The sequence below is a fragment of the Salvia hispanica genome, chromosome 4, assembly GCF_023119035.1.
Source record: "Salvia hispanica cultivar TCC Black 2014 chromosome 4, UniMelb_Shisp_WGS_1.0, whole genome shotgun sequence".
NCBI classification, from domain to species: domain Eukaryota; kingdom Viridiplantae; phylum Streptophyta; class Magnoliopsida; order Lamiales; family Lamiaceae; genus Salvia; species Salvia hispanica.
Window position 1 is genome coordinate 22,741,926 of NC_062968.1, and position 22,736 is coordinate 22,764,661.

The 22,736-nt window shown below is 39.5% G+C and overlaps 4 protein-coding genes and 1 pseudogene across 5 annotated transcripts; 2 read left to right on the top strand and 3 right to left on the bottom strand.

The window, feature by feature from the left end:
* Window positions 1–785: 785 nt before the first annotated feature.
* On the bottom strand, window positions 786–1,241 carry LOC125220675. The gene has a single exon (XM_048122826.1). It carries the CDS (start codon window positions 1,239–1,241, stop codon window positions 786–788), a length of 456 nt encoding a protein of 151 aa, XP_047978783.1.
* A 1,728-nt stretch (window positions 1,242–2,969) lies between these two features.
* Window positions 2,970–5,824, bottom strand: LOC125220676 (annotated as a pseudogene).
* Window positions 5,825–6,269: 445 nt separating this feature from the next.
* On the bottom strand, window positions 6,270–9,764 carry LOC125218375 (LRR receptor-like serine/threonine-protein kinase GSO2). Of its 2 annotated transcripts, none has more exons than XM_048120030.1 (3): window positions 9,596–9,764; window positions 6,968–9,475; window positions 6,270–6,888 (listed from the first exon to the last, which is right to left on the bottom strand). In XM_048120030.1, the coding sequence occupies exons 2-3, from the start codon at window positions 9,435–9,437 to the stop codon at window positions 6,566–6,568; spliced, it is 2,793 nt and encodes a 930-aa protein (XP_047975987.1). In that variant the 5' UTR covers window positions 9,438–9,475; window positions 9,596–9,764; the 3' UTR covers window positions 6,270–6,565. The 2 variants fall into 2 exon arrangements, with proteins under 2 accessions (XP_047975987.1, XP_047975986.1); XM_048120029.1 differs by having other exon boundaries at window positions 6,968–9,484.
* Window positions 9,765–12,539: 2,775 nt separating this feature from the next.
* LOC125222585 (probable LRR receptor-like serine/threonine-protein kinase At4g36180) lies at window positions 12,540–15,960 on the top strand. The gene is made up of 2 exons (XM_048125283.1): window positions 12,540–15,269; window positions 15,352–15,960. Exons 1-2 carry the CDS (start codon window positions 12,734–12,736, stop codon window positions 15,657–15,659), a joined length of 2,844 nt encoding a protein of 947 aa, XP_047981240.1. The 5' UTR covers window positions 12,540–12,733; the 3' UTR covers window positions 15,660–15,960.
* Window positions 15,961–17,850: 1,890 nt separating this feature from the next.
* Window positions 17,851–20,699, top strand: LOC125220677 (putative late blight resistance protein homolog R1B-8). The gene is made up of 5 exons (XM_048122827.1): window positions 17,851–18,103; window positions 18,175–18,384; window positions 18,545–19,574; window positions 19,656–19,784; window positions 20,222–20,699. The coding sequence occupies exons 1-5, from the start codon at window positions 17,851–17,853 to the stop codon at window positions 20,697–20,699; spliced, it is 2,100 nt and encodes a 699-aa protein (XP_047978784.1).
* Window positions 20,700–22,736: the final 2,037 nt, after the last annotated feature.

Below are 22,736 nucleotides of genomic sequence, written 5' to 3' on the forward strand. Positions count from 1 at the left end.
ATTAGTCGAATTCATTTGTCAAAATAAATGATAATTATGCACAATCAATGTAAAGTTCGCTGAGTCCATTCAATTGAAGAATTGTATCAATTTATTTGACAGGTCAATATTCATACAATTCAGTTGATATTTTTATCTAATCGTATAAAATAGACTAAATTCAAAACTAGACATATTGGAGTACTAATTTCTTGTAATGGGCCTATAAAAGCCCAACAAATACGAGATCTAAGTCGGACTTCGAATATTTATTCTCTCAAATTTAGCTTAGTCTGTAGCAAAATAGAGTGTAATAAAGATTTCACAAATAAGCCCACCAAAATTTTACCCAAATTATACTCCTATATATGTCATGTCAGAATATAAGACAACGTTCCATCACAAATAGACAAAAAAAAAGATAAAAAAAATTCAAATTAGATGTATAAATAACCCACCTCATTAATCATTAAATCGTTATTATTTTGATATGTTGACTTGTCATTTCAACACTAATTTGTTACTGGACAAGCCACATCACAAAATTATTGTAAAGGCTCGAATTGACGTACTATAAATGATGTAGTTTCCGACTACTATTAGCCCTATTTCTTACATACAGCATCTGAATAGATTTACAAAAATCAACTTGTCAATTAGTTTAAAGAATCAACAAATGAGAACTACACTATGTCTTAGTCTTGCACCAAAAAAAGAAAAAAGAAGTAAACTAAAATTATCAAGATCCAGGAAACGAAATTCGTGTAATAGACTATGAATCGAAACACGGAAATAATTTTATTTTTTTACCACTCAAGTTTCTTGATGGAAGGAGCAGAATCATGCATGGCGAAACCCTTGTTCAACAAAAATCTAATCAAAACCAAAATGCTAGCTTTCTTCCACGAAATGGTATTCCCCTTGGACAACTTTAAGGTTCTAACACAGCAAACTCTCCCCGGCGAATTAGAATCTCCAGAAGAATCTTTTTTCTTCGAAAACTTCTCATTCAAATCCTCCCACAAAACGTCCATCTTCTCCTCCCTACTATCATCATCGTCGTCGTCAACATAGCAGAAATTCTCTCGGAATGTGATGGTGCTGCGCTTGAATTCTTGGAATGAATCACACAAGTTAAAGCTCCATTCATCTTCTCCGTGCTTTGCGACGGCCGGCCAGAGAGGCGGCGATTCTAGCAAGCACGGCGGTGGGTTGGCGGTGGTGGCGGGGAAGGTGAATTCCTCCACCGATTCGTCAGCCATTTGGCTCGGATTTTTTTTTTTTTTTTTTTTTTTTTTTTTTGTGCTCGATAATATGGATAAGTGCTTGGAAGGTGCTCGATAATTAGCGAGCAACTGTGGTGCTTGGTAAGATGTAGTATGTGTGTAGTAGTCTTGAATTTTATGTTTTTTTGGAGATTTAGGTAGTGTTCTTCAACGGACTAATTTTTTGCTATTGCATGTTATAAATGTTACAATAAATGAGTATATCTATATGACAAAGAGTAGCATAGGGTATAAATTTAAATTATTATGGAAGTACCAACTTTTTTGGTTCATTATTCGTGGAATATAATGCCTTCGACTTTTATATAAGTAGTAGTATAATTTTGAAAGGATTATTGGTCGATAATACCATATGACATGAAATTTGGCATTTTCACGAATATAAAATCTTGGGCTTAATTATTCAGAATTCGGTATAGTTCGTAATATTACTTGCTAATAGCTCCTTCTCTACCTAGCTCAATTTATTGTGTGTAACGGCCGGAGGCATTCATGAAAGTTAGTATGTGGATTTAATTACATTATTACAAAAGAGTTGAGCTACTAGTATTATATTATCTCAATAACTCGTTTTCATTTATGTCTACACCAGATGCCATGGAGAAATTGATAGAACAATTAATTTAAAAATTGAAATCAAATGTGATTTGAAAATTGAGGTTTACTGTCAACGTATTTAATACTGTAGCAATATATACAATTCAAATAACCGTAAAATTCTTGTGAAGAATAATAACGTACCAAAAAATTCAGACTTAGATATATAATAGTGACATTGAAATTGGAGGTGCAGTAATTGCTATGCAAATTGAAACTCTTTTAATTTACGTGTGGAATTCAAATAAATTAAAATAAAATTTAGTAGTACTATATATATAGTAGCGTCGCGACCATTATAGTAACTTCATGAACATTATTTAAAAGTATATTTTTAGTCTAAGCATATAGTAACTTCACGAATTTTTAGTCTAAGCATATAGTAACTTCATGAACATTATTTCAAGTAAAGTTAGACTAAAAGTATATTTTTAGCCTAAGAATATGACCATTTATGATTTTGATTTTGAACGTCATGTTACATAGTTTTAACAATTTTCAAGTCCTTGCCATTATGAATAGGTTTGTTTTGATAAAAAAGTAACAATGTTGTTAAATTTAACGGTCAAAACGATTTTGACTCAGATTATGATCTTAAATATGAATCAATTAACCATTTAAAATAAGGCTAAAATCCATTTTGATCTTAATCATGAGTACCTCACCATTTTCGAACACAATATTATGTTTGATACTTTAGATATCTACATTCGTCCGAATGGAGATTTTTTTTTTTCATTTTTGTATATTCACAAAATTAATCCATTTCCATTCTTTATAATATAGTCTACCACTTTTTATTACCTTTTCTTTTTCTATTTTAATTATCCATCTTTAATGTATTAATACTCTAATCATTTTCTTTTATATTTTAAAAAATTTACATTAAAACTTATATAGCCCACTACCAAGACTATTAATAGGTGACTGATAGTATGAATCGACCCATTTTTGCCAAAAATTGTGTGAATAGTTAAATTTGGACATTTCTAGGATTTTATTCGTGATTGAAATATCCACGATTCCAACCAAGATTTCATCAGCCAATCTTCAAAATTCTTCCGATCGCTGATGTGCCAATCGAGCATGTAACATAGCTTATTCTGAAAAGTGTAATTTCCTCCTCAACTTCTTACACAATAAAAAAAACGTGAAACATATATAAACACTATACAAATACATCCCAATTTTACTATGCTCAAAGCCATACTAAAACGCTTATGACACCTTAATCCTCAGCTAGAGCATCACTTTGTCTTGCATTTAGTAGCATTTGCACCACTGTTACAGCATTAGGCCTCATTTCTTGTGAGACACTAACACATGCTAAGGCAACCTCCACAACTGCAGCCATATCCCTTCTTACACCATTTGATGTCTCACAAACATTTGAATCAAGAATCTCATCCCATTCTGAGACACTCAACACCCATGTTACCAATTCATCTCCTTCACCCACTGCCGGCTTCCCCGTCACGAGCTCCAGCAGCACGACTCCGAGGCTGTACACGTTCCCTGCTGCCGTCGCTCTGCCAGACTCTGCAACACAAAATCAGACCATTCATGTACAAGTTTAAGAAGATATGAGTGGAAAAAAATGCAGCAGACATACTGCATCCGTTATTCGAAGGAGGGATGAGATTGCACAGCTCGATGTCACTGATTTGAGGCTCGTCCAACGACTTCAGCAGGATGCTTTTGCTGCAGAGATCCATGAGAATGATCGTGCCGGAGGGGCATTCATGGAGATAGGCCAAGCCTTTTGAGACTCCGACAGCAATGTTGTAACGGCTTCGCCAGTCCAGTTTGCTTCCCGTTCTGTGGTGGAGAATGTCGTAGAGTGTGCCTCGGACAAAGTCATAGAAGAGGTAGGCTCTCCTCAGTGTCAAAACATATGCGACCGGGATCATCACGTTGGGATTGGACAGGCTTCCGAAGAGTTCCAGCTCCTCCACGAGCTGCTTGTGCTGAGGAAACCGGACTATCTTGTCCGTATGTTTGATCTTCTTCACCAGATAAGTTGTTCCCGAAGGCATCACGGCTTTGTAGAAAGTTGAGAATGCTGTCTTGAATGTGATATTGGAGTGGTCAGAAACCGCCTCCATTGCTTTCTTGAAATCGACATTTGGGGTGTGGATGCTGTTCGGAGCTGGAAGAGTTCCATTGATGCTTCGGTACATTCTTGAAATGAATCTAGCGATCACTGCGATCAATAAACCAACGGGAACTCCACACGCAGCAGCAATCGCCACCTCTGAGTTAACAACTGATGATTTCTTCCTATCCCCTTGGGGTGTTTCGGGTGCAGGATTCTCTCTTATTACACAAATCAGATCCTTATTTCCCACCGTATCAACTATAACACGATATCCAAACGTAGGGACAACCCCAGAGAGGTTGTTGTTCGCCAGCAGAAGCTGAGTTAAGCTTCTTAAATTGGTAAGCAAGCCCGGTATGGCACCCGAAATTCTGTTGTTTGAGAGGTCCAAAACTTGCAAATTCTGCAATCGCGATAGACTATCTGGAATAGGGCCGTGGAAGAGATTATGGCTGAGATTCAACGCGATCTGCAGCCTTTCGGGCATGGCTGGTATTTCCCCGCTGAGTTGGTTACTTCCCAGCTGGAGTTCCATCAGAGAAGCTAAGTTTCCAACAGAGGCTGGTATCGAGCCATTCAACGAGTTACTTTCGATATTCAGCTTCTCCAGTCTATTCAACTGCAGAATTATCCGTGGTGGGATTCCTCCAACGAAACCATTCGACTGAAGTTTCAAAATTTCAAGACTAGTGAGATCACCCAAAGACGGAGGCAATGCGCCTCCCAATCCGTTGTTGGCCAAGTTCAAGTGGATCAGGTTCTTGAACACGCCCAAGTCCAGAGGTATTTCACCGCTCAAGCTGTTGTTATCCGCATACAAATAGCGCAAACGACTCCCCAGCGAGGCGGATGGGAACGTCCCATTAAGAGAATTGCTGCCTAGCCTCAACTGATCACAGGAATAGGACCCTCCATGTCATTGAAAGACAAGTCGAGAAAATCAAGATTCGCTCCCGACAGCAGATCAGAGGGGATGCCCCCTGTCAAGCCGTTGTAGCTGAGGTCCAGAGACGAAAGGAACGAAGTCATTCCCGATGGAATACTCCCATTCAAGGTGTTCCTATTGGAGGAAAATCTACGGAGGGTTGAGATATTCGAAAGAGACGACGGAATCCCACCACTCAACGAGTTGAAAGACAGAATCATGATTTCCAACTTGGTGAACTCCCCAAATCCAACTGGAATTGAGCCTGAGAGATGATTTTGACTGAAATCAATCACTCTCAGATTCTTGTATTTTGTGATTTCCACAGGAAGTTCACCTCTGAATAAATTGGCTGCCAACACAAACGTCTCCAAACGATTCATCCTACCAAGATTTGTAGGAATCTTTCCCCTAAACCTATTCCAACCAAGATCCAAATTCTTGAGAGAATCCAACCTCTCCAGCTTCAAACCAACCTCCCCAAAGAATCTATTAGCAGAAAAATTCAATCTTTCCAGCATTGGAAAGCCATAGAAAGTAGGCAAAGAGCCAAGCAACCTATTCCCACTAAAATCCAGCTCTTTCAATCCACTGATTTCTCCACAAGCAGTGAAGAAACTATATGGGATTGAGCTGAGCTGATTGCTAGACACATCAAGAGACTCTAAAGTGGGGATATTGCAAACAAAGGGAAGAAACTCAGAGGTGGAAATTGAAGATGACTTTAGCGAAATGGTGTTTATAAAGGAGTGTTATTAGAGGTGCAACCAACTCCTTTCCATGAACAAGGATTTGAAGTTTTCGAAACAGAATTCCACACAGCAGTGTTATTTTGAAGGATATCGTAACCTGATCAGCAAGCAGCTCAGATGACACTCTATGAATGTAAAGCATAAATGCAAACACCTTCGCTGCATTGCAAACAATCCTTAAATACATCTTTTTTTTTTGGTGTGTGATACACTGATAGTTTTCTTATGGTGTTTGGATTTTTATAGGCATGCAAATGCAATTGATTAGAACATTGAAAAAAAGGTTTGTAAAAATGAAGAAAACGCATTGGAAACGCTAAATTGGTGACTAATTCTACAATCTGCAGAAATGACTGGAATTGAATTTCAGAAAATGATGCAAAATTGGCTCCACTTTTTAATCCATCACTTATGTAACGAAGAATACTATTCTCATTAGAATATACTCCATGTTATTGATTATTCATAAGGCCTATGATTTTGAGACATAATAACTTTGTTGTAGTAGGATTTAATTAATAGTTTTGCATTAATCCCATAATTTGTAGAATTAAATTATAAAATCACAAAATTTTAAAATTTCACAGATTGGGACAAGAAAACGGACCACTAATTCCCAAATATATAAAAAGTGGAGAATAAATGAGGAAAATCTATTTCATAAACCATGTCAAGCATAGTACAACAATTTATTACGTTATACTGAGATACAATATAGGATAAGTAAAATAAACTTTATCATGGATAATATTAGACAAGTGTGTGGGTGGGATGGATAATTATGAGACACAACTAATCTTAGCACTTTAGAGACGAGACGAGACACACTGTCACGGGCCAAGTTTTTTAGAGAAAGGGCAACCGCACACATGACCTCTACTCATGAGTAATAGTGGGAAACAAACAGGTCCTATCTATACTAAAAAACTTATGTAATCTCAATATCAATTTGTCTTGAGTTCAGTAGCATCTGCACCACACTTACTGCATTAGGCCTCATTTCTGGTGAGATATTGATGCAAGCAAGTGCAACCTCAACAACACCTAACATTTGATTCTTCACAGCTATTGATGTCTCAATCTCACCAACATTTGAATCAAGAATTTGATCCCAATCTGAGATGCTCACCACCCATTTTGCTAGCTCAGTTCCTTCACTCACTGCTTGTTTCCCACTCAGCAGCTCCAGCAGCACTACTCCAAAGCTGTACACATTCCCAGCTTCTGTCACCCTCATCGAGTAGGCGTATTCTGAGACTCGAAACGCGATATTTTAGTACACGAACAAGTAATGTAATGGAAGGTGTGATAAGTGGTAAGAATGCAGAACCTGGAGGGACGTAGCCAGCGGAGCCAGCAACTGTGGAGAGACTGCCTGTGCTCTGGGAAGGGCTGATCAGCCTGAAGAGCTCGATATCTCCGATCTGAGGCTCGTTTGAGGACTTCAGCGCGATGCTCTTGCTGGATAGGTCGAGGAGAAGAATCTGAGACTGATGGAGGGAAGATAGGCCCTGGGAGACTCCAAGGGCAATGGCGTAGCGCTCTCTCCAGCCCAGTGCACTGCCTGCTGCACGGTGAAGGCTGTCGAAGAGGGTGCCTTGAGGGGTGAAGTCGTAGAAGAGGTAAAGGCCACGCAGTGTGGAGAGGTATGCAAATGGGATCATGAGATTTGGATCGGAGAGGTTTCCGAGATCATGAAGCTCCTGTCCTAATCTTTTCTCACTGTGTAGACTGAACATCTTGTCGAGGCGGTTGACCTTCTTGATGAAGTAGGCGGCACCTGATGGGAGGAGGGCTTTGTAGTAAGTCGAAAATCTGGTTTTCAGTGTGATGTTCTGGGGATCAGCTACTGCTTCAAAGGCTTTCTTGAAATCGATGTTCGAGCTATTTGTAGAGAGTAGATTGACATGGAAACTGGAATACCTTCTTGAGATGTATACAACCATAACTACCCATAAACCAGCAGCAGTAGCAGAGCTTGCTGCAATGATGATGATTAAGGCAATTGATTTAGACTTTTTGGCGGTCGGGGGAGGGGGAGGGGAAGGAGAAACCAACTCATTTCCTTCAAAATCAAACACAAGGTTACGTCCGAATTTTGGGACAATACCAGAGAGATCATTGTTCATGACTAGTAGATGTGTTAAGCTGCTTAGTTGAGTCAAGAAGTCTGGTATCACGCCCGAAAATCTGTTGTCGGAGAGGTCCAATACTTCCAAATTTTGCAGCCTTGATAGAGTAACTGGAATAGGCCCACCAAAGAGGTTGTGGCTGAGATTCAACGAAATCTGCAGAGTATCTGGCATTTGAGGAATTCGCCCACTGAGTTGGTTGTTTCCCAACTGGAGTTCTACCAAATAAGGTATCTCTCCAATGGAGTCGGGTATAGAACCACTCAGATTGTTTGCGTGCAAGTCCAGATTGCGAAGATTTTGCATTCTTGAAATGGACAAAGGTATTGAGCCATTGAGCGTGTTACAACTTAAATTCAGCTTCTCCAGTTTGCTCAACGACAAAATCTGTGGTGGGATTCCTCCGGAAAAACTATTCGACTGCAGACTCAAAACATAAAGACTGGTAAGACTACCTAAAGATGGAGGTAACGCGCCTCCAAATCTGTTGCTAGCCAAGTTCAAGAGGGACAAGTTAGAGAACATTATACCCAAATCCGAAGGTATCTCACCACTCAACATGTTGTTATCCAGCTCCAAATACATCAGACTCCTTAACGAGGCGGATGGAATCGTCCCATTAAGAGAATTGCTGCCTAGCCTCAACCTGTACAGCTTTGTCGAAGTGATTGCAGGAATAGACCCTTCCAACTTATTGAAAGAGAGGTCCACAACTTGAAGATTCGGACCCGAGAGAAGATCAGAGGGGACTGCACCACTCAAGTTGTTGTAACTCAGATCCAAAAACGAAAGGAATTTCGTAATCCCAGATGGAATACTCCCAGTAAAGCTGTTCTGATTGGCTGCAAATCTTTCCAGAGATGTGATATTAGCAAGAAATGTTGGAATTCCACCACTCAAGTTGTTGAGAGAGAGAATCAAGGTTTCCAACCTAGTGAACCCCCCAAATTCTATTGGAATTGAGCCTGAGAGACTATTGCCACTAAGATCAATCACACTCAGATTCTTGTATTTTGTGATTGCCAAAGGAATTTCACCTGTGAAGTTATTAAGAGAGAGATGAATCTCCTCCAAAAGATTCATATTTCCTAGATTTGTTGGAATCTTTCCCCCAAAATTATTCCAACCAAGATTTAGTGTTTTGAGTGAACCCAACCCATCCAACTGCATACTAACCTCCCCAGACAACATATTCCTAGACAAATCCAAGGTATCCAACATTGGGAAGCCATTGAAAGTAGGCAAAGGACCACTCAACCTATTCACACTGAAATTCAAGAGCTTCAATCCAGTGATTCCCCCACAGCCAGTGAAGAAACCATCAGGGATTGAGCTAATTTGATTGTTGGAGACATCAAGAGACTCTAAAGTGGCAACATTGCACACAAATGGAAGAAAATCAGAGGTGGAAATTGAAGATGACTTCACAGAAACAGAGATTATAGAAGAATTAACAGAGTTGCAACCAACCCCCTTCCATGAGCAAGGATTTGAGGAGTTCAAGACATTACTCCACAAAAATGAAGAAGCAGAAGAGTTATTCTGAATGATTTCGTAAATTGTAGTCATTGCACTGACCTGATCAGGTGGCAGCTGAGATGACATCATCTCAATGCAAAGCATTATCACAAACAGGTAGAGGGCATTACAGGAAACCCTCCTCCTCATCTCCTCCTCTCTGTGTGTATGTATGATTCACTCTCGCACTGTAGTAACTGTATGGAATTTGAATGGATTGTTGTGATTAAAGAATTTGAGGAAGTATTCATAGCAGCATTAGAAAATGATAGGTGATGATGTGTGGAAAATTTGGGGAGTAGACTTACTATTTCATCATCATCTTCCATTTGCAGAGATTGCTTGCTCATTTTCATGAACCTCAAAAATCCATTGAAATTAGTGTCTTTACGTGATCACCTCATACCAGTTCTCGCTTGGAGGGGATCACCTACTCCTTTATCCTACACCATCCCCTACTCTATCCCTTGTGAGGGGTGGAGCAGGAGATGATGTAGGATAAGTAGTAGGTGATAAGCTGTTCTCGCTTATGTTCTTGACTTGTTTAATTTCTTAAATTTTACGCTCAAATAATCGTAATTAGTAGTAGTATATACTACTATCTCCGTCCCTCAAAATTTACTACACTTTGACTCGACACGGGTTTTAAGAAATGTAATGGAAAGTGAGTTGAAAAAGTTGGTGGGATGTGGGTCCTACTTTTAAAGTATTAGTTTTATAATAAAATGTGAGTAGGAATGAGTTAGTGGAATATGGGGTCCACTACCAAAAATGATAAAAGTGAAGTGTATCAAATTTTCAGGGACGGACCGAAATGGTAATATGTATCAAATTTTCAGGGACAGAGGTAGTAATAAATAATCCTAATAATACTTCTAGAGGAAAATTTGTTAACAAAATTCAATAAGTAAAAGCAAAAGAAAATACTTTTATGCAATTAGAGGACACGTCTCATAATCTTTATTCATAAACATGTACACAATTTGAGTTAAATGATTGTATCAGATTATAGACAACAATGCAGAATTATAAAGATGCACAAAAAATAACACGTATAAAAAAACGGGAGAGTTGAATTAAATTCTCATTGGTTTACAAGCCATACTGCATATTAGGAGTAATCCTATTTTGGCTCAAAACATGCCGACTCGGACATCACAGGCGCACGTGTGCCATTACTGCTCATGGAGGCTCAGTGAGCCGTGCAAAGTCAGTATGGCACCGAGACGCATGCGCCGTGCAAGGTGCAGTGTTGTGTGCCTATCCATTGGGGCGCACCGTGCACACTTTGCGGCAACTTGATTAAGCCTCTATCTTGCTCAAAACTTCGTCCTTTAGCAATTTCTTCCCGTGCCATGACTTGAAGAATTAAACTAAGAACAATAAGTGTCAAATAATTAAGACAATTTTAGTATCAAAAGTTTGAGACCGGAATACAAAATTTTTAATTTTCAATTTTTGCTGTTTTTCCACAATAGTCTATATCAAATTAACGCGACACAAAACCATGTCGTTTCAGGTAAATCAATGTCGTTTTAATAGCACTCAAAATAGAACAACGTCAAACAACGCCATTTTGTTGTCACAATATATTTGACTTGTCACATTAGTTACAATTTTAACCATCGTAGGATAATCGCAAAAAAATTGAATAACTTGTAATTTTATACTCATATTTCATTTCAAAAGTTTAACACAGACCAGATGCATGTCAATAAAAACTTACTGTATAATTTAAATGAAAACTATTAAAAAATAAATATAGAGATACTGGCATTATTGCAAAGTATCGTATAAAAATTAAAAATTATAATATTAATCGATCTTGAATTTTGTTGGTTTTTGAAATACGTAGATAGTGAGTTAATTGAAAATGAAAGGGCAGTGAATTATTGTGGAAAAAATATCGTATAAAATTGAAAAATATATTAATTGATCTTGAAACTTTTTAGGTTTTTGAAATAAGTAGGAAAATGAATTAAATTGATAGTGAAAGGGAAATGAATTATTGTGGAATTTTTTGGCATTAACGTGTGGAATGAGGTGAGGAAGAAAAAGATTCAATTTTGCAAACCAAAATAGTGGTCACGACACGTTTAGGCGACTTTGAATGATAAAGTTTAGTTTTTTGACTTAAGTCTTCGTCCACAAAAATAAAACTTGAACATAAATATTTTTTTTCAAGTTAATTAAGTTTTCAATTTAATTTGATAATTACATGGACCAAATAATAAAAGAATAAATTATATATGTAGCCTAAACTGTGAGTTTCTCAATTTATAGACTTAATTTTGATTTAGTTTAAAATACAATCCGAATTTTGAAAAATTCAGTTGGCGTCATCTACAAAAACATCGTCGACCTACGCAAAATTGCCGATTGTTTTATAACAAGATTCGTTCGATCGATGTATGAGTTTTGTCGCTATATGAAGACAGATTTTAACGTAATACCCGACAATTTTTTGTTAAGTAATATAGACGTATGTATTTTTATTGAAAAATAGCGATTGAATGATTATCATCACAACTCCGCCAAAACTTTTCGTGAATACTCATTCAAAATTGTTGAGTGATTCATCAAAATCTCCAACTCTACATTGTCGACAAAATGCAATGCATCGATCGAGCGGATTTTGTTATAAAGCGCTCGAAAATTGTATACAAAATTCAGCGGTCCTTTTGTTAGTATTTTTTCAAAATTTAAAGTTATAAAAAAAATTCAAATTAAGGCGATAAATTGAAAAGAAAAAACTGTTACTATAAGTTACCTAAACTACAATTAATCATAAATAAAGAAATGATAATTCTCCCTCTGTTGTGTTTCTTGTTTTAAAATATTGACTTGTTATGTGAAACACACACTACTAAAAGTCTGCCCTTGAACCTTATTTTAATCTTTGAAACGATAATCAAATATAGATAATTTAAATCAATAAATATAGTATTTTTTTATATTTATAAAAAAATAGTTATATATATAAATAATATGGGTTTTAATATACAATTATTCAAATATAAAAAAATAGGGGGAAAATGATGAAAATTTTGGTGAAAAAAATAAAACTATATTTGATGGACGAAATTTTTAATTTTCAGACACTATTTTCTTCTTGTGCTAGATTTTCCAGTCAACAAGGAATAATGGAGCTCAGCAATTTCCACATAAAAATATTTAAATATTCACAGAAATAGTAAGTCAAGTCAACTCTCCACTCTCCCCCTTCAAACACTCCCTAATTATTCCACACATCATTATTCTCTCAATTTCCCATGCTGCTGACATTATTTCCTCAAATTCATTAACCTTAACAGTCCATTCAAATTCCATATCTTTACATGAATACAGCCTCAATTCTTGATCTTCCTCATCTTTCCCACCAAAAACACTACCCCAACTGAGCTTCCTTCCTTTTATCTTTGGAGATTGAATCACCATTTCCATAGATGAAGAAGGTTTCCTTTAATGCCCTCTACCTGTTTGTGATAATGCTTTGCATTGAGGTAGTGTCATCTCAGCTGCCACCTGATCAGGTCAGTGCAATGACTACAATTTACGAAATCATTCAGAATAACACTTCTGCTTCTTCATTTCTGTGGAGTGATGTCTTGAAAACCTCAGACCCTTGTTTATGGAAGGGGGTTGGTTGCACCTCTGATAATTCCTCTATAAACACTGTTTCTGTGAACTCATCTTCAATTTCCACCTCTGATTTTCTTCCATTTGTGTGCAATATTCCCACTTTAGAGTCTCTTGATGTGTCCAACAATCAACTTAGCTCAATCCCAGGTGGTTTCTTCACTGGCTGTGGGGGAATCACTGGATTGAAGCTCTTGAATTTTAGCGGGAATAGGTTGAGTGGTCCTTTGCCTACTTTCAATGGCTTCCCATTTTTGGATACCTTGGATTTTTCTAGGAATAATTTGACTGGGGAGGTTAGTATGCAGTTGGATGGGCTAGGTTCACTCAAAAAACTGAATCTTGGTTGGAACAGTTTTGGAGGAAAGATTCCAACAAATCTTGGAAATATGAATCTTTTGGATGAGATTGTACTCTCTCTTAATTCATTCACAGGTGAAATCCCTTTGGAAATCACAAAATTCAAGAATCTGAGTGTGATTGATCTTAGTGGCAATAGTCTCTCAGGCTCAATTCCAATAGAATTTGGGGGTTTCACTAGGTTGAAAACCTTGATTCTCTCTCTCAACAAGTTGAGTGGTGGAATTCCAACATTTCTTGCTAATATCACATCCCTGGAGAGATTTGCAGCCAATCAGAACAGCTTTACTGGGAGTATTCCATCTGGTATTACGAAATTCCTTTCATTTTTGGATCTGAGTTACAACAACTTGAGTGGTGCAGTCCCCTCTGATCTTCTCTCGGGTCCGAATCTTCAAGCTGTGGACCTCTCTTTCAATAAGTTGGAAGGGTCTATTCCTGCAATCACTTCGACAAAGCTGTACAGGTTGAGGCTAGGCAGCAATTCTCTTAATGGGACGATTCCATCCGCCTCGTTAAGGAGTCTGATGTATTTGGAGCTGGATAACAACATGCTGAGTGGTGAGATACCTTCGGATTTGGGTATAATGTTCTCTAACTTGTCCCTCTTGAACTTGGCTAACAACAGATTGAGAGGCACGTTACCTCCGTCTTTTGGTAGTCTCGGCGATCTTCGAGTTTTGAGTCTGCAGTCGAATAGTCTTTCCGGAGGAATCCCACCACAGATTTTGTCGTTGAGCAAACTGGAGAAGCTGAATATAAGTAGTAACTTGCTCAGTAGCTCAATACCTTTGTCCATTTCGAGGATGCAGAATCTTCGCAATCTAGACTTGCACGGAAACAATCTGACTGGTTCTATACCCGACTCCATTGGAGAGATACCTTATTTGGTAGAACTCCAGTTGGGAAACAACCAACTCAGTGGGCGAATTCCTCAAATGCCAGATACTCTGCAGATTTCGTTGAATCTCAGCCACAACCTCTTTGGTGGGCCTATTCCAGTTACTCTATCAAGGCTGCAAAATTTGGAAGTATTGGACCTCTCCGACAACAGATTTTCGGGCGTGATACCAGACTTCTTGACTCAACTAAGCAGCTTAACACATCTACTAGTCATGAACAATGATCTCTCTGGTATTGTCCCAAAATTCGGACGTAACCTTGTGTTTGATTTTGAAGGAAATGAGTTGGTTTCTCCTTCCCCTCCCCCTCCCCCGACCCCCAAAAAGTCCAAATCAATTGCCTCAACCATTATCATAGCTGTTGGAAGCTCAGCCATGGTTGTTGGTTTAGTGATCATGTTGAGCATACTCGTCTCGAGGAGGTATCACAGGATCAACGACGAAAACACATACTCTGCAGAAGAAGCTTCTCCACCGCAGGTCGTCCATGGCAACTTGCTGACTCCCAACAGCATCCACAGGTCCAACATTGATTTCAAGGCAGCAATGGAGGCAGTATCCGACCCTCTAAATCTCTCGCTGAAGACGAGATTCTCGACCTACTACAAAGCTGTGATGCCGTCTGGAGCCAGCTACTTCGTCAAGAAACTTAACTGGAGCGACAAGATCTTCCAACTAGGCAGCCACGAGAGATTCGAGGAGGAGCTTCAAGTTCTTGGAAAGCTGTGTAGTTCCAACGTCATGATCCCACTCGCCTACGTCTTGACACTGGACAGCGCTTACCTCTTCTACGACTTCGCCCCAAAAGGCTCGCTCTTCGACTGCCTCCACAGGATGGGAAGCACGCTGGACTGGGCAAGCCGGTACAGCATTGCCATTGGAGTCTCTCAAGGCCTTGCCTTCCTCCATGAATGCAAGTCCAGCCCAATCCTCCTCCTCGATCTTTCCACCAAAAGCATCCTCCTGAAGTCCCTCAACGAGCCTCAAGTCGGGGATATTGAGCTGTGTAAAGTGATTGATCCCTCGAAGAGCACAGGCAGCCTCTCCACCATAGCTGGCTCCGTTGGCTATGTTCCTCCAGGTAACAAGAAACTCTACTATCTCCATTCACATTTTCATGTTACGTCTTCTGCAACTTAACACAACACTCGTTTCCCTTGCAGAGTATGCTTACACAATGAGAGTGACAGCAGCCGGAAATGTCTATAGTTTTGGCGTAGTTCTGCTTGAGCTCCTAACGGGAAAGCCAGCCGTTAGTGGAGGAATCGAACTAGCAAAGTTGGTGCTGAGTAACTCTGCACAGAGAAACAAATGGGACCATATTCTTGATTTCAATATCAGCAAGACATCAGTTGCTGTGAGAAGCCAGATGCTGGCGGTGCTCAAGGTGGCCATGGCTTGCGTTAGTCTCCAACCAGAAACGAGGCCGAAGATGAAGAGCGTGCTGCGGATGCTGCTGAATGCAAGGTGAGGAACAAGGTAGAGGAGGAGCATGCATCAATTTTGGCAGCAATCTGCAACATGTAAAAAAATAAATTAGAAGATATTAGTATATATATGTGAAGTGTGTGTGGTTTGATATGTATTTTTGAGTCTGGAAGGCATCTTCTTGATGGATAGGGAAACTAGTTCATATAAGAGAAGGTAATGACTTCTCTCTTTGGTATACATATTTGTTTTTTTATGAGCTAAAGGTTGTTTTGAGTATTTTGTAAATGAAGTGTAATTCTGGTAATAATCATATCTATAAATATTGTTTGTAAATTCATCGACAACTATGATCATTTACTATACTACTACTATTCATGTGCTCACAGTAATTTTTTAACTGTTTTTATTTAAAAAATAATACATGCATCTCACCATTATTTCCTTTAATTAAAGTATTCATGGCTTCTATATTATTTTCTATTTATTTTCAATTTCAATTTATTTATTGTGAAATCAAATTAAATAAACCTTCCATTCCCTCATAATTTGTAAACGAGGCTACATATCGTTGCACTTGTCTCGGGCTGAATATGGCGATGCAAATGCACAGTTTTGATGTTTTTATTGGAGTCGAAGATTTAGAGGAATGTTGTACCGGTGATAAGCTTCGTCATAAGATGCACATGATATGCAATGGTTGGCAATGTGTACAGTGTACTGAAGGTGTAGTGAATCATGTGTTTGACAATTTAGATGATTGATAATACAATTCTGGTTGAAAGAGAAATGTTTTACTCCCTCCGTTGCAAGATAAGTGAGTTATATTCTTTTTTGGGTTGTACCACTATAAGTGAGTCATTTCTTTTTTTTGAAAAAAATCATTTCTCTTACTTTTACTCTTTCCATTTAACTATTTAAATATCAATTAGAAGCGTTTCGCTTAATTAGGGACGGAGGGAATATTAATTGAGCTGCACTTTATCCATATGCTTGTTTGTTTGACATTGCGCACCCAATTAGCAATTTTGGCATGTGAGAGATGGAGATAAATTGGAGAAGGCTCTCTCTGTGAATTTTAGGATGTTCTGATGTATGTATTTTTTAAAACTTCGATTATAATAGATTTCCTTAGAGCACTAGCAATGAGGACCTATCTCCACCACTCATCTAAGAACCTATCTCCATTTTCTCCTACTACGTGCAGGCCCATCTCCCTGCAGTTTAGAATCCATCTCAGAGTCCATCTCATTTCCACATCAGTACTATTTTTATATTTTATTTTTAATTGTTAGTCTAAAATAAAATGATATAAAATAACAAGAATAACAAATTAAAGACAACTCAATAAAAAACAAATTTCATTAAAAAGAATATATACTACATTTATTAAAAATCCAGGAAAAAAAAAACTAAAAACATTGATAAAAACATTAAAAATATTGTGACTGAGAACGTAAAATATAGAGTGAGATAAAATAAAATGGGATTAAATATGAATAATTGGTGGGGAATGGAGTATATATAGAGAGGATAAAAAATGAATTAAAGAAAAAAAAAATCAGCCTAGCCGATAGGCGTGGAGGCCAAAAAGAGTGACAATCGGCTCCCTCTCCATAATGGGAGCCGGTGGGAGCCAATTGGGGGGAGGGGGGGCGATCGATCGACCCCATTGCTACTGCTCTTACGGATGAAAAGAAATTATACCAAGAAGTTTTTATAATAATATAGTTTAGATTTTTATCGGAATCAAGAAATTTAGGTTTCAAATGTAAGAATCTGAAAATATAGGGTCAACTTATTAAGCTGAACATTTTAATATTCAAATTAACCCAGACAGTGGGGCACGTATTGAATTGTGAATGAAGATTATGAAAGTAATAAATCAATCAATTAAAACTAATAATTTCACACACTACAGAAAAGGGTGATGAAAGAGCCGTTGATATTACAATTCAAATTCATAATTTTGAGATATGAGCAATATGAACAGCATCAAAGAGCACTAAGCATGTTACTTTTACAGATTATAAATGATTCACCTACTAAAATTAATGCAAATCTTGTACAGAGCAACACAATATATTACTATCATATAACAATTTAATATTATTTGCTCAAGTCAACAATGAGCAGCTGAGTTGTTAAATTCAATCACATCTTGTTTTTGTGAGATTGCAATTTGCATCGAGCTTTCCTTCCTTTGTGTTTCCAAGCAAGAAGAATCTGAAAAAATGGCTTACAATCTTCAACCTCTCATCACCATTCTTGAAGGAATCCTTGATCCTCGCCAATCACGATGGATCGTTGATGAAAACAACCCTCAACTCCAATCCCTTCTCCATAAAGCTACTTCTCTTCAAAAGCTCATCCTTGATAGTAAATCTTCACTCACCAATCTAGACACCCAAATAAGAGAAGTAGCACACCAAGCTGAAGACATCATTGAATCCCACATGGTTCATCATATGCTCTCCGGATCGGATTGTGTGAGGTTCACTCTTTCCACACCGGATTTGCAGCAAGTAACACGAGATCTTGATTCTGTTATGGAGAAGCTCATCAAGCGGAGAAGCTCATGGAGATGGAGGATAAGAAGATGCTTCGAGAACTTGATTCTGCAACGGAACAAGCGAAGCTGGTGGATAAGAAGATGCCGTCTAGCAGTTCATCATCCAGTGGTGTGGTGGGAATTGATGCAGATCTGATGCAGCTCAAGGATCGGCTGGCCGGGATGCAGACAAAGCTGGAGATCGTCCCCATCGTTGGTATGGGTGGAGTAGGTAAAACTACTCTCGCTCCGAAAGCTTTACGAAGATAAATTGATTGTTGAATGCTTTCACTGTCGTGCTTGGGCCACTGTCTCCCAAGATTACAATATGCAACAAATTCTCTTAAGCCTTCTTAGTTGCATAATCATACAAAAAGAATTTGATAAACATAAGGGCAAGGGAATACATGAGTTAAAAGATATATTGTATAAGAGCTTATATGGTAGAAAGTACTTGATTGTACTAGATGATATATGGAGCACCAAATTCTGGGATGAGATGAGGATGTACTTCCCAGTCATCAACAACGGGAGTCGCATTCTGATCACCACTAGGGAATCCGATGTGGTGAACTATACTGACTCTTCGAGATCACAACATCAAATGCAACTGCTTAGCGAGTCTGAAAGTTGGAATCTGCTCCACCAACTTGTGTTTGGAGAAGAGGAGTGCCCTCCTGAATTACAAGAGATTGGTCAAAAGATAGCCAAGGATTGCGATGGGCTTCCTCTAGCCATAAGTGTGATTGGAGGGCTGCTATCTAAGATGGAAAGATCAGAAGATGCTTGGAGGAAAATTGGGGACAATGTAATTGCAGCAATTTCTGAATCTGACGAGCGATGCTATAGTATATTGTCTTTAAGTTATGACCATTTGCCGAATCACTTGAAACCATGTTTCTTATACATGGGAGCTTACCCCGAAGACTTTGAGATTAAAGGCTCCAAACTCATACTTTTGTGGGTTGCAGAAGGATTTGTAAAATCAAATGGGGAAAGAAGTTTGGAGGAAGAGGCCGAGGATTGGCTAAAGTCTCTAATAGATAGAAATCTATTTCAAGTCAGAAAATACGAAAGGGATGGAAATGCAAAGAGTTACAGCATGCATGATCTGTTGAGGGTTATATGCATCAGGAAATGTAGTGAAGAAGAGTTTATGAATGGTCCCAACAAGTTCACATTCCCTAATCCACGCCGCATGAGTTTTCACACATCAGACGAATTGGAAGATGTTAATGATTCAACAGAGTCAATGTCACTAACTCGATCTCTTATATGCATTGGTTTTCAGAGGGCTGAGTTTCCACTTGGTGCTTTTTCCGCGGCAAGATTGCTAAGGGTGTTGGACTTAATGGATACGCGTTTCGATAGTTTTCCAACTGAAATATTTGAACTTATCAACCTGCGGTTCTTATGTGTCCACTACTATGATATACCAAGAGGAATATCAAGATTGCAGAATTTGCAAACGTTGATTGGTTATTGCAGGTTTGATGAGGCAGCTGAGCTATGGAAGCTCTGTGAGTTAAGATACCTGACGGTGGATGGAATTGAGTTGTTAAAAGATGAGGAAATGAACTATAGTGTCCTGTTGAAGCTGCAAAGTATTGTGACAGTGTATACACGCAGTGACAGATCTAGTTAAATACTAGATGGGGCAAATGCCCCTGCTCATATATAACTACCTTTATATATATATATATATATATATATATATAACTTTCTATAGAATTTTTTATATTAATCTTCTATTAATTGCCCCTTCTAGAATGTTTAAATTATCTTTATGTATATTTTTGCCCCTCGTGCTAAGAATTTTTGGCTCCGTCCCTGTATACACGTGAAAACGAGGCAATAATTTGGGATGGATTCGTCAAAAGCATTCCAAATATCAAAAGGTTGAAAATTGATGATGAACTCGGTAGTGTATCCACGCCAATTGATCTTAGCCAGCTTCACAAGCTCGAAAAACTAAGATGCAAGTATATAACAAGTATGTCCTCTCCAGACGGTTTCGGCCATCGTTTCTTAGTTATATTTCCTTGTAATATTAGAAATGTAGATCTGTATGACTGTGAATTGAATTTCGGAGCGTGGAGGAGTCTGTGTGCACTAAATAAGCTGGAGGTGTTCACGTTCACTTGCTGTAATTTTAAAAGCAAGGAGGAGACAAATGGAGATGAGTCTGAAAGCGAGGATACATATACATGGGATGAAGAATGGGAGTTAGAAGATGGAGATGTGTTCCCCTCACTGCACTTTCTAACTCTTAAACTTTTGTATTCTCTTCCGTTTTGGACAGCTGACAAGACCAACTTCCCTAGACTCCGCCAACTCCGTGTAGCTGGCTGCTGCGATCTATATGAAATCCCAAGCGGCATTGGAGAGATCCCAACACTTGAATTAATTGAGTTGGTAGATTGCACCAAATCCACAGTCGCCTCGGCAAAAAGGATCATCAACGAGCAATCTGGAAATGGAAACAACCATCTCAAACTCTACATCGATAACCGGATCGAGCTCGGAAGCTAATTAACCATTTCTTTAGAGCATCCGCAATGGTCGGCTAGCGACCGGCTAGCCGATTCGTCGCGCTAGCCGACCGGCTAGCCGAACCATTGCAATCGGCGAGGGGGGGATGCCGGGGAGGGGTGCAGGGGTCACCGGGAGGGGACGCATATCGGCCCTCGCTTGATTTTTGACGGCTTCGTCTCACACGTCGACTCCGGTGGAGACGTTCACTGGCGATGACCTTCTGCCATTGCATGATATGGGGATCGATCTGACGATGATACTCCCTTCCCGAGCCGACGCCGTCGCGCTCGGCAGCGAAGACGAGGGGGCGGTGCCGTGCGCGGCCGGCGCAGTCATCGCAGCCTCACGCTACCCGGGCCGGAGGAAGTGGACGAGGATGAGTACGCTCGGGTGGCTAAGGGGTGGTTGGAGGTGCGCGACGATCCACTGGTTGCGAACAACCGGCCTGCCAACATGTGGGCGAAGATCAGACGCCATAAGAGTAATCGCCCGCACTGGAAGTGACTTCAAAGAACGAGAGGTCCGGGAAGGGGTGGGAGGGCCAAGACTGGGCCGCGGCAGGTCAGCTTTTGCGACTTACAGGCGCTAACGCCCTCCGCTCGCCCTCGGGGCAAGGTGTGATCGAGGACGACGCCTGGGAGGATAGTCATGAGTCGCCTCTTGGAGGGGAAGTATAAGGAGTTCACCGGGAGTGCTTCAAGGCTGAAGGACTCGAGAAGTTTCGGCGGGGTGCTACCAGGCTGAAGAAGAGCCGACTTAACTATACGGCGACGCATAGCCGGCAGGCTAGCTGGCCATGTGGATCCTACCGACCTCCCCCCGGATGCCGGTGGAGTTTCCATCCTCCTTCACATCGGGTCGCCCGCCCGGCCGGGACAGTTTCTGCTAGCGGCCGTGAGGGGCTGACCCCCCTATCGTCCCCCGCGAGGTCTGGCCTTCCGCCTCCTAAATGCCCCACTCGAAATATTAATTCTCCATTCGCGTAATAAACGCGGCTCGTATGTTACAAGTCTTCCGAGAGCGTTAACGCCACGACCCCATACCAAGAGGTTTCTTTACGAGATGCTCGAGAGCATGCGTTGCCGATTTAGAGATCACAGGGTCGGTCAGTTCCGACGTGGGCTCGGGGATACTCACGGTGGCGGGCGGGCAAGGATGCTGACAGGAAAGCAGAGGCTGAGGCTGCGTGAGAAGCCCTTTTTTTAAAAATCATGTACTTTTTTTTAAAAAAACTTTGTACTTTTTTTAATGGAATGGATTATTTTTCCGTATACGTAATGTGAAATTTAATTCCGTATTTTAATCGTAATTTTAATTCGTAGTAGTATATTTTGAATTATTTTTATTGCATCAATTCATTACTATGCCCAAATCCGATGGGCGGTTTTAGTGTTGCCGACGTATAGGAGAAATGGCCGGCCTATATCGCCTAAGCACCATTGCGGATGCTCTTAGCTTCTAAATTTGAATGCTAATTAAGTTGTATGCATATCCGGAGATTAATTCCATAAATGAATAATGAAGTTTTAAATAAGGATTTTAATTTGTATTTTCATGCTCTTGAGGTGACTTGATTTATTTCCCTTTTTTAATGATCAAGTGGATAATATATCTACTTTTTACCCAAAAAGTGTTATCTTGTTATTATGATTGATGTTCGAATTATGGTTTAATTGGTTGTGTTCCCCTTTAAAATATGTTACCATTAATATGATGATGATAATCCCCGGTTAAGGGGAAGGGCGACCGATGTGAATGATGGCGATGATGATGATAAATGATGATGATGATGGGGCGCGGGGAAAGGGCGAGGGCGAGGGCGATGGTGATATGCGATGATGGGAGGGCGAGGGCGAGGGCAGGGCGGGGGAGGGCGAGGCGAGGAGGAGGAAGGAGAAAACATATCCATGACAAATACAATATATCTGTCAGTGCCCCCCAAAAAAAAGAAACATGAGAGTATAGGGGTAAGGGTGAGAAGATTAATAGGGAAAAAAATGAAACTGTAGCAAAAAACAGATTTTTTAATTGTGA

Coding starts and splice junctions, on each gene's coding strand:
- LOC125220675 (XM_048122826.1), bottom strand. CDS start 1,241: ATGGCTGACGAATCGGTGGAGGAATTCACCTTCCCCGCCACCACCGCC.
- LOC125218375 (XM_048120030.1), bottom strand. CDS start 9,437: ATGAGGAGGAGGGTTTCCTGTAATGCCCTCTACCTGTTTGTGATAATG. Junction 6,889..6,967: donor CGCTGGCTACGTCCCTCCAG/GTTCTGCATTCT, acceptor TTCGAGTCTCAG/AATACGCCTACTCGATGAGG.
- LOC125222585 (XM_048125283.1), top strand. CDS start 12,734: ATGAAGAAGGTTTCCTTTAATGCCCTCTACCTGTTTGTGATAATGCTT. Junction 15,270..15,351: donor CGTTGGCTATGTTCCTCCAG/GTAACAAGAAAC, acceptor TTTCCCTTGCAG/AGTATGCTTACACAATGAGA.
- LOC125220677 (XM_048122827.1), top strand. CDS start 17,851: ATGGCTTACAATCTTCAACCTCTCATCACCATTCTTGAAGGAATCCTT. Junction 18,385..18,544: donor GGAGATCGTCCCCATCGTTG/GTATGGGTGGAG, acceptor TCATACAAAAAG/AATTTGATAAACATAAGGGC. Junction 19,575..19,655: donor TTTGAACTTATCAACCTGCG/GTTCTTATGTGT, acceptor TGGTTATTGCAG/GTTTGATGAGGCAGCTGAGC.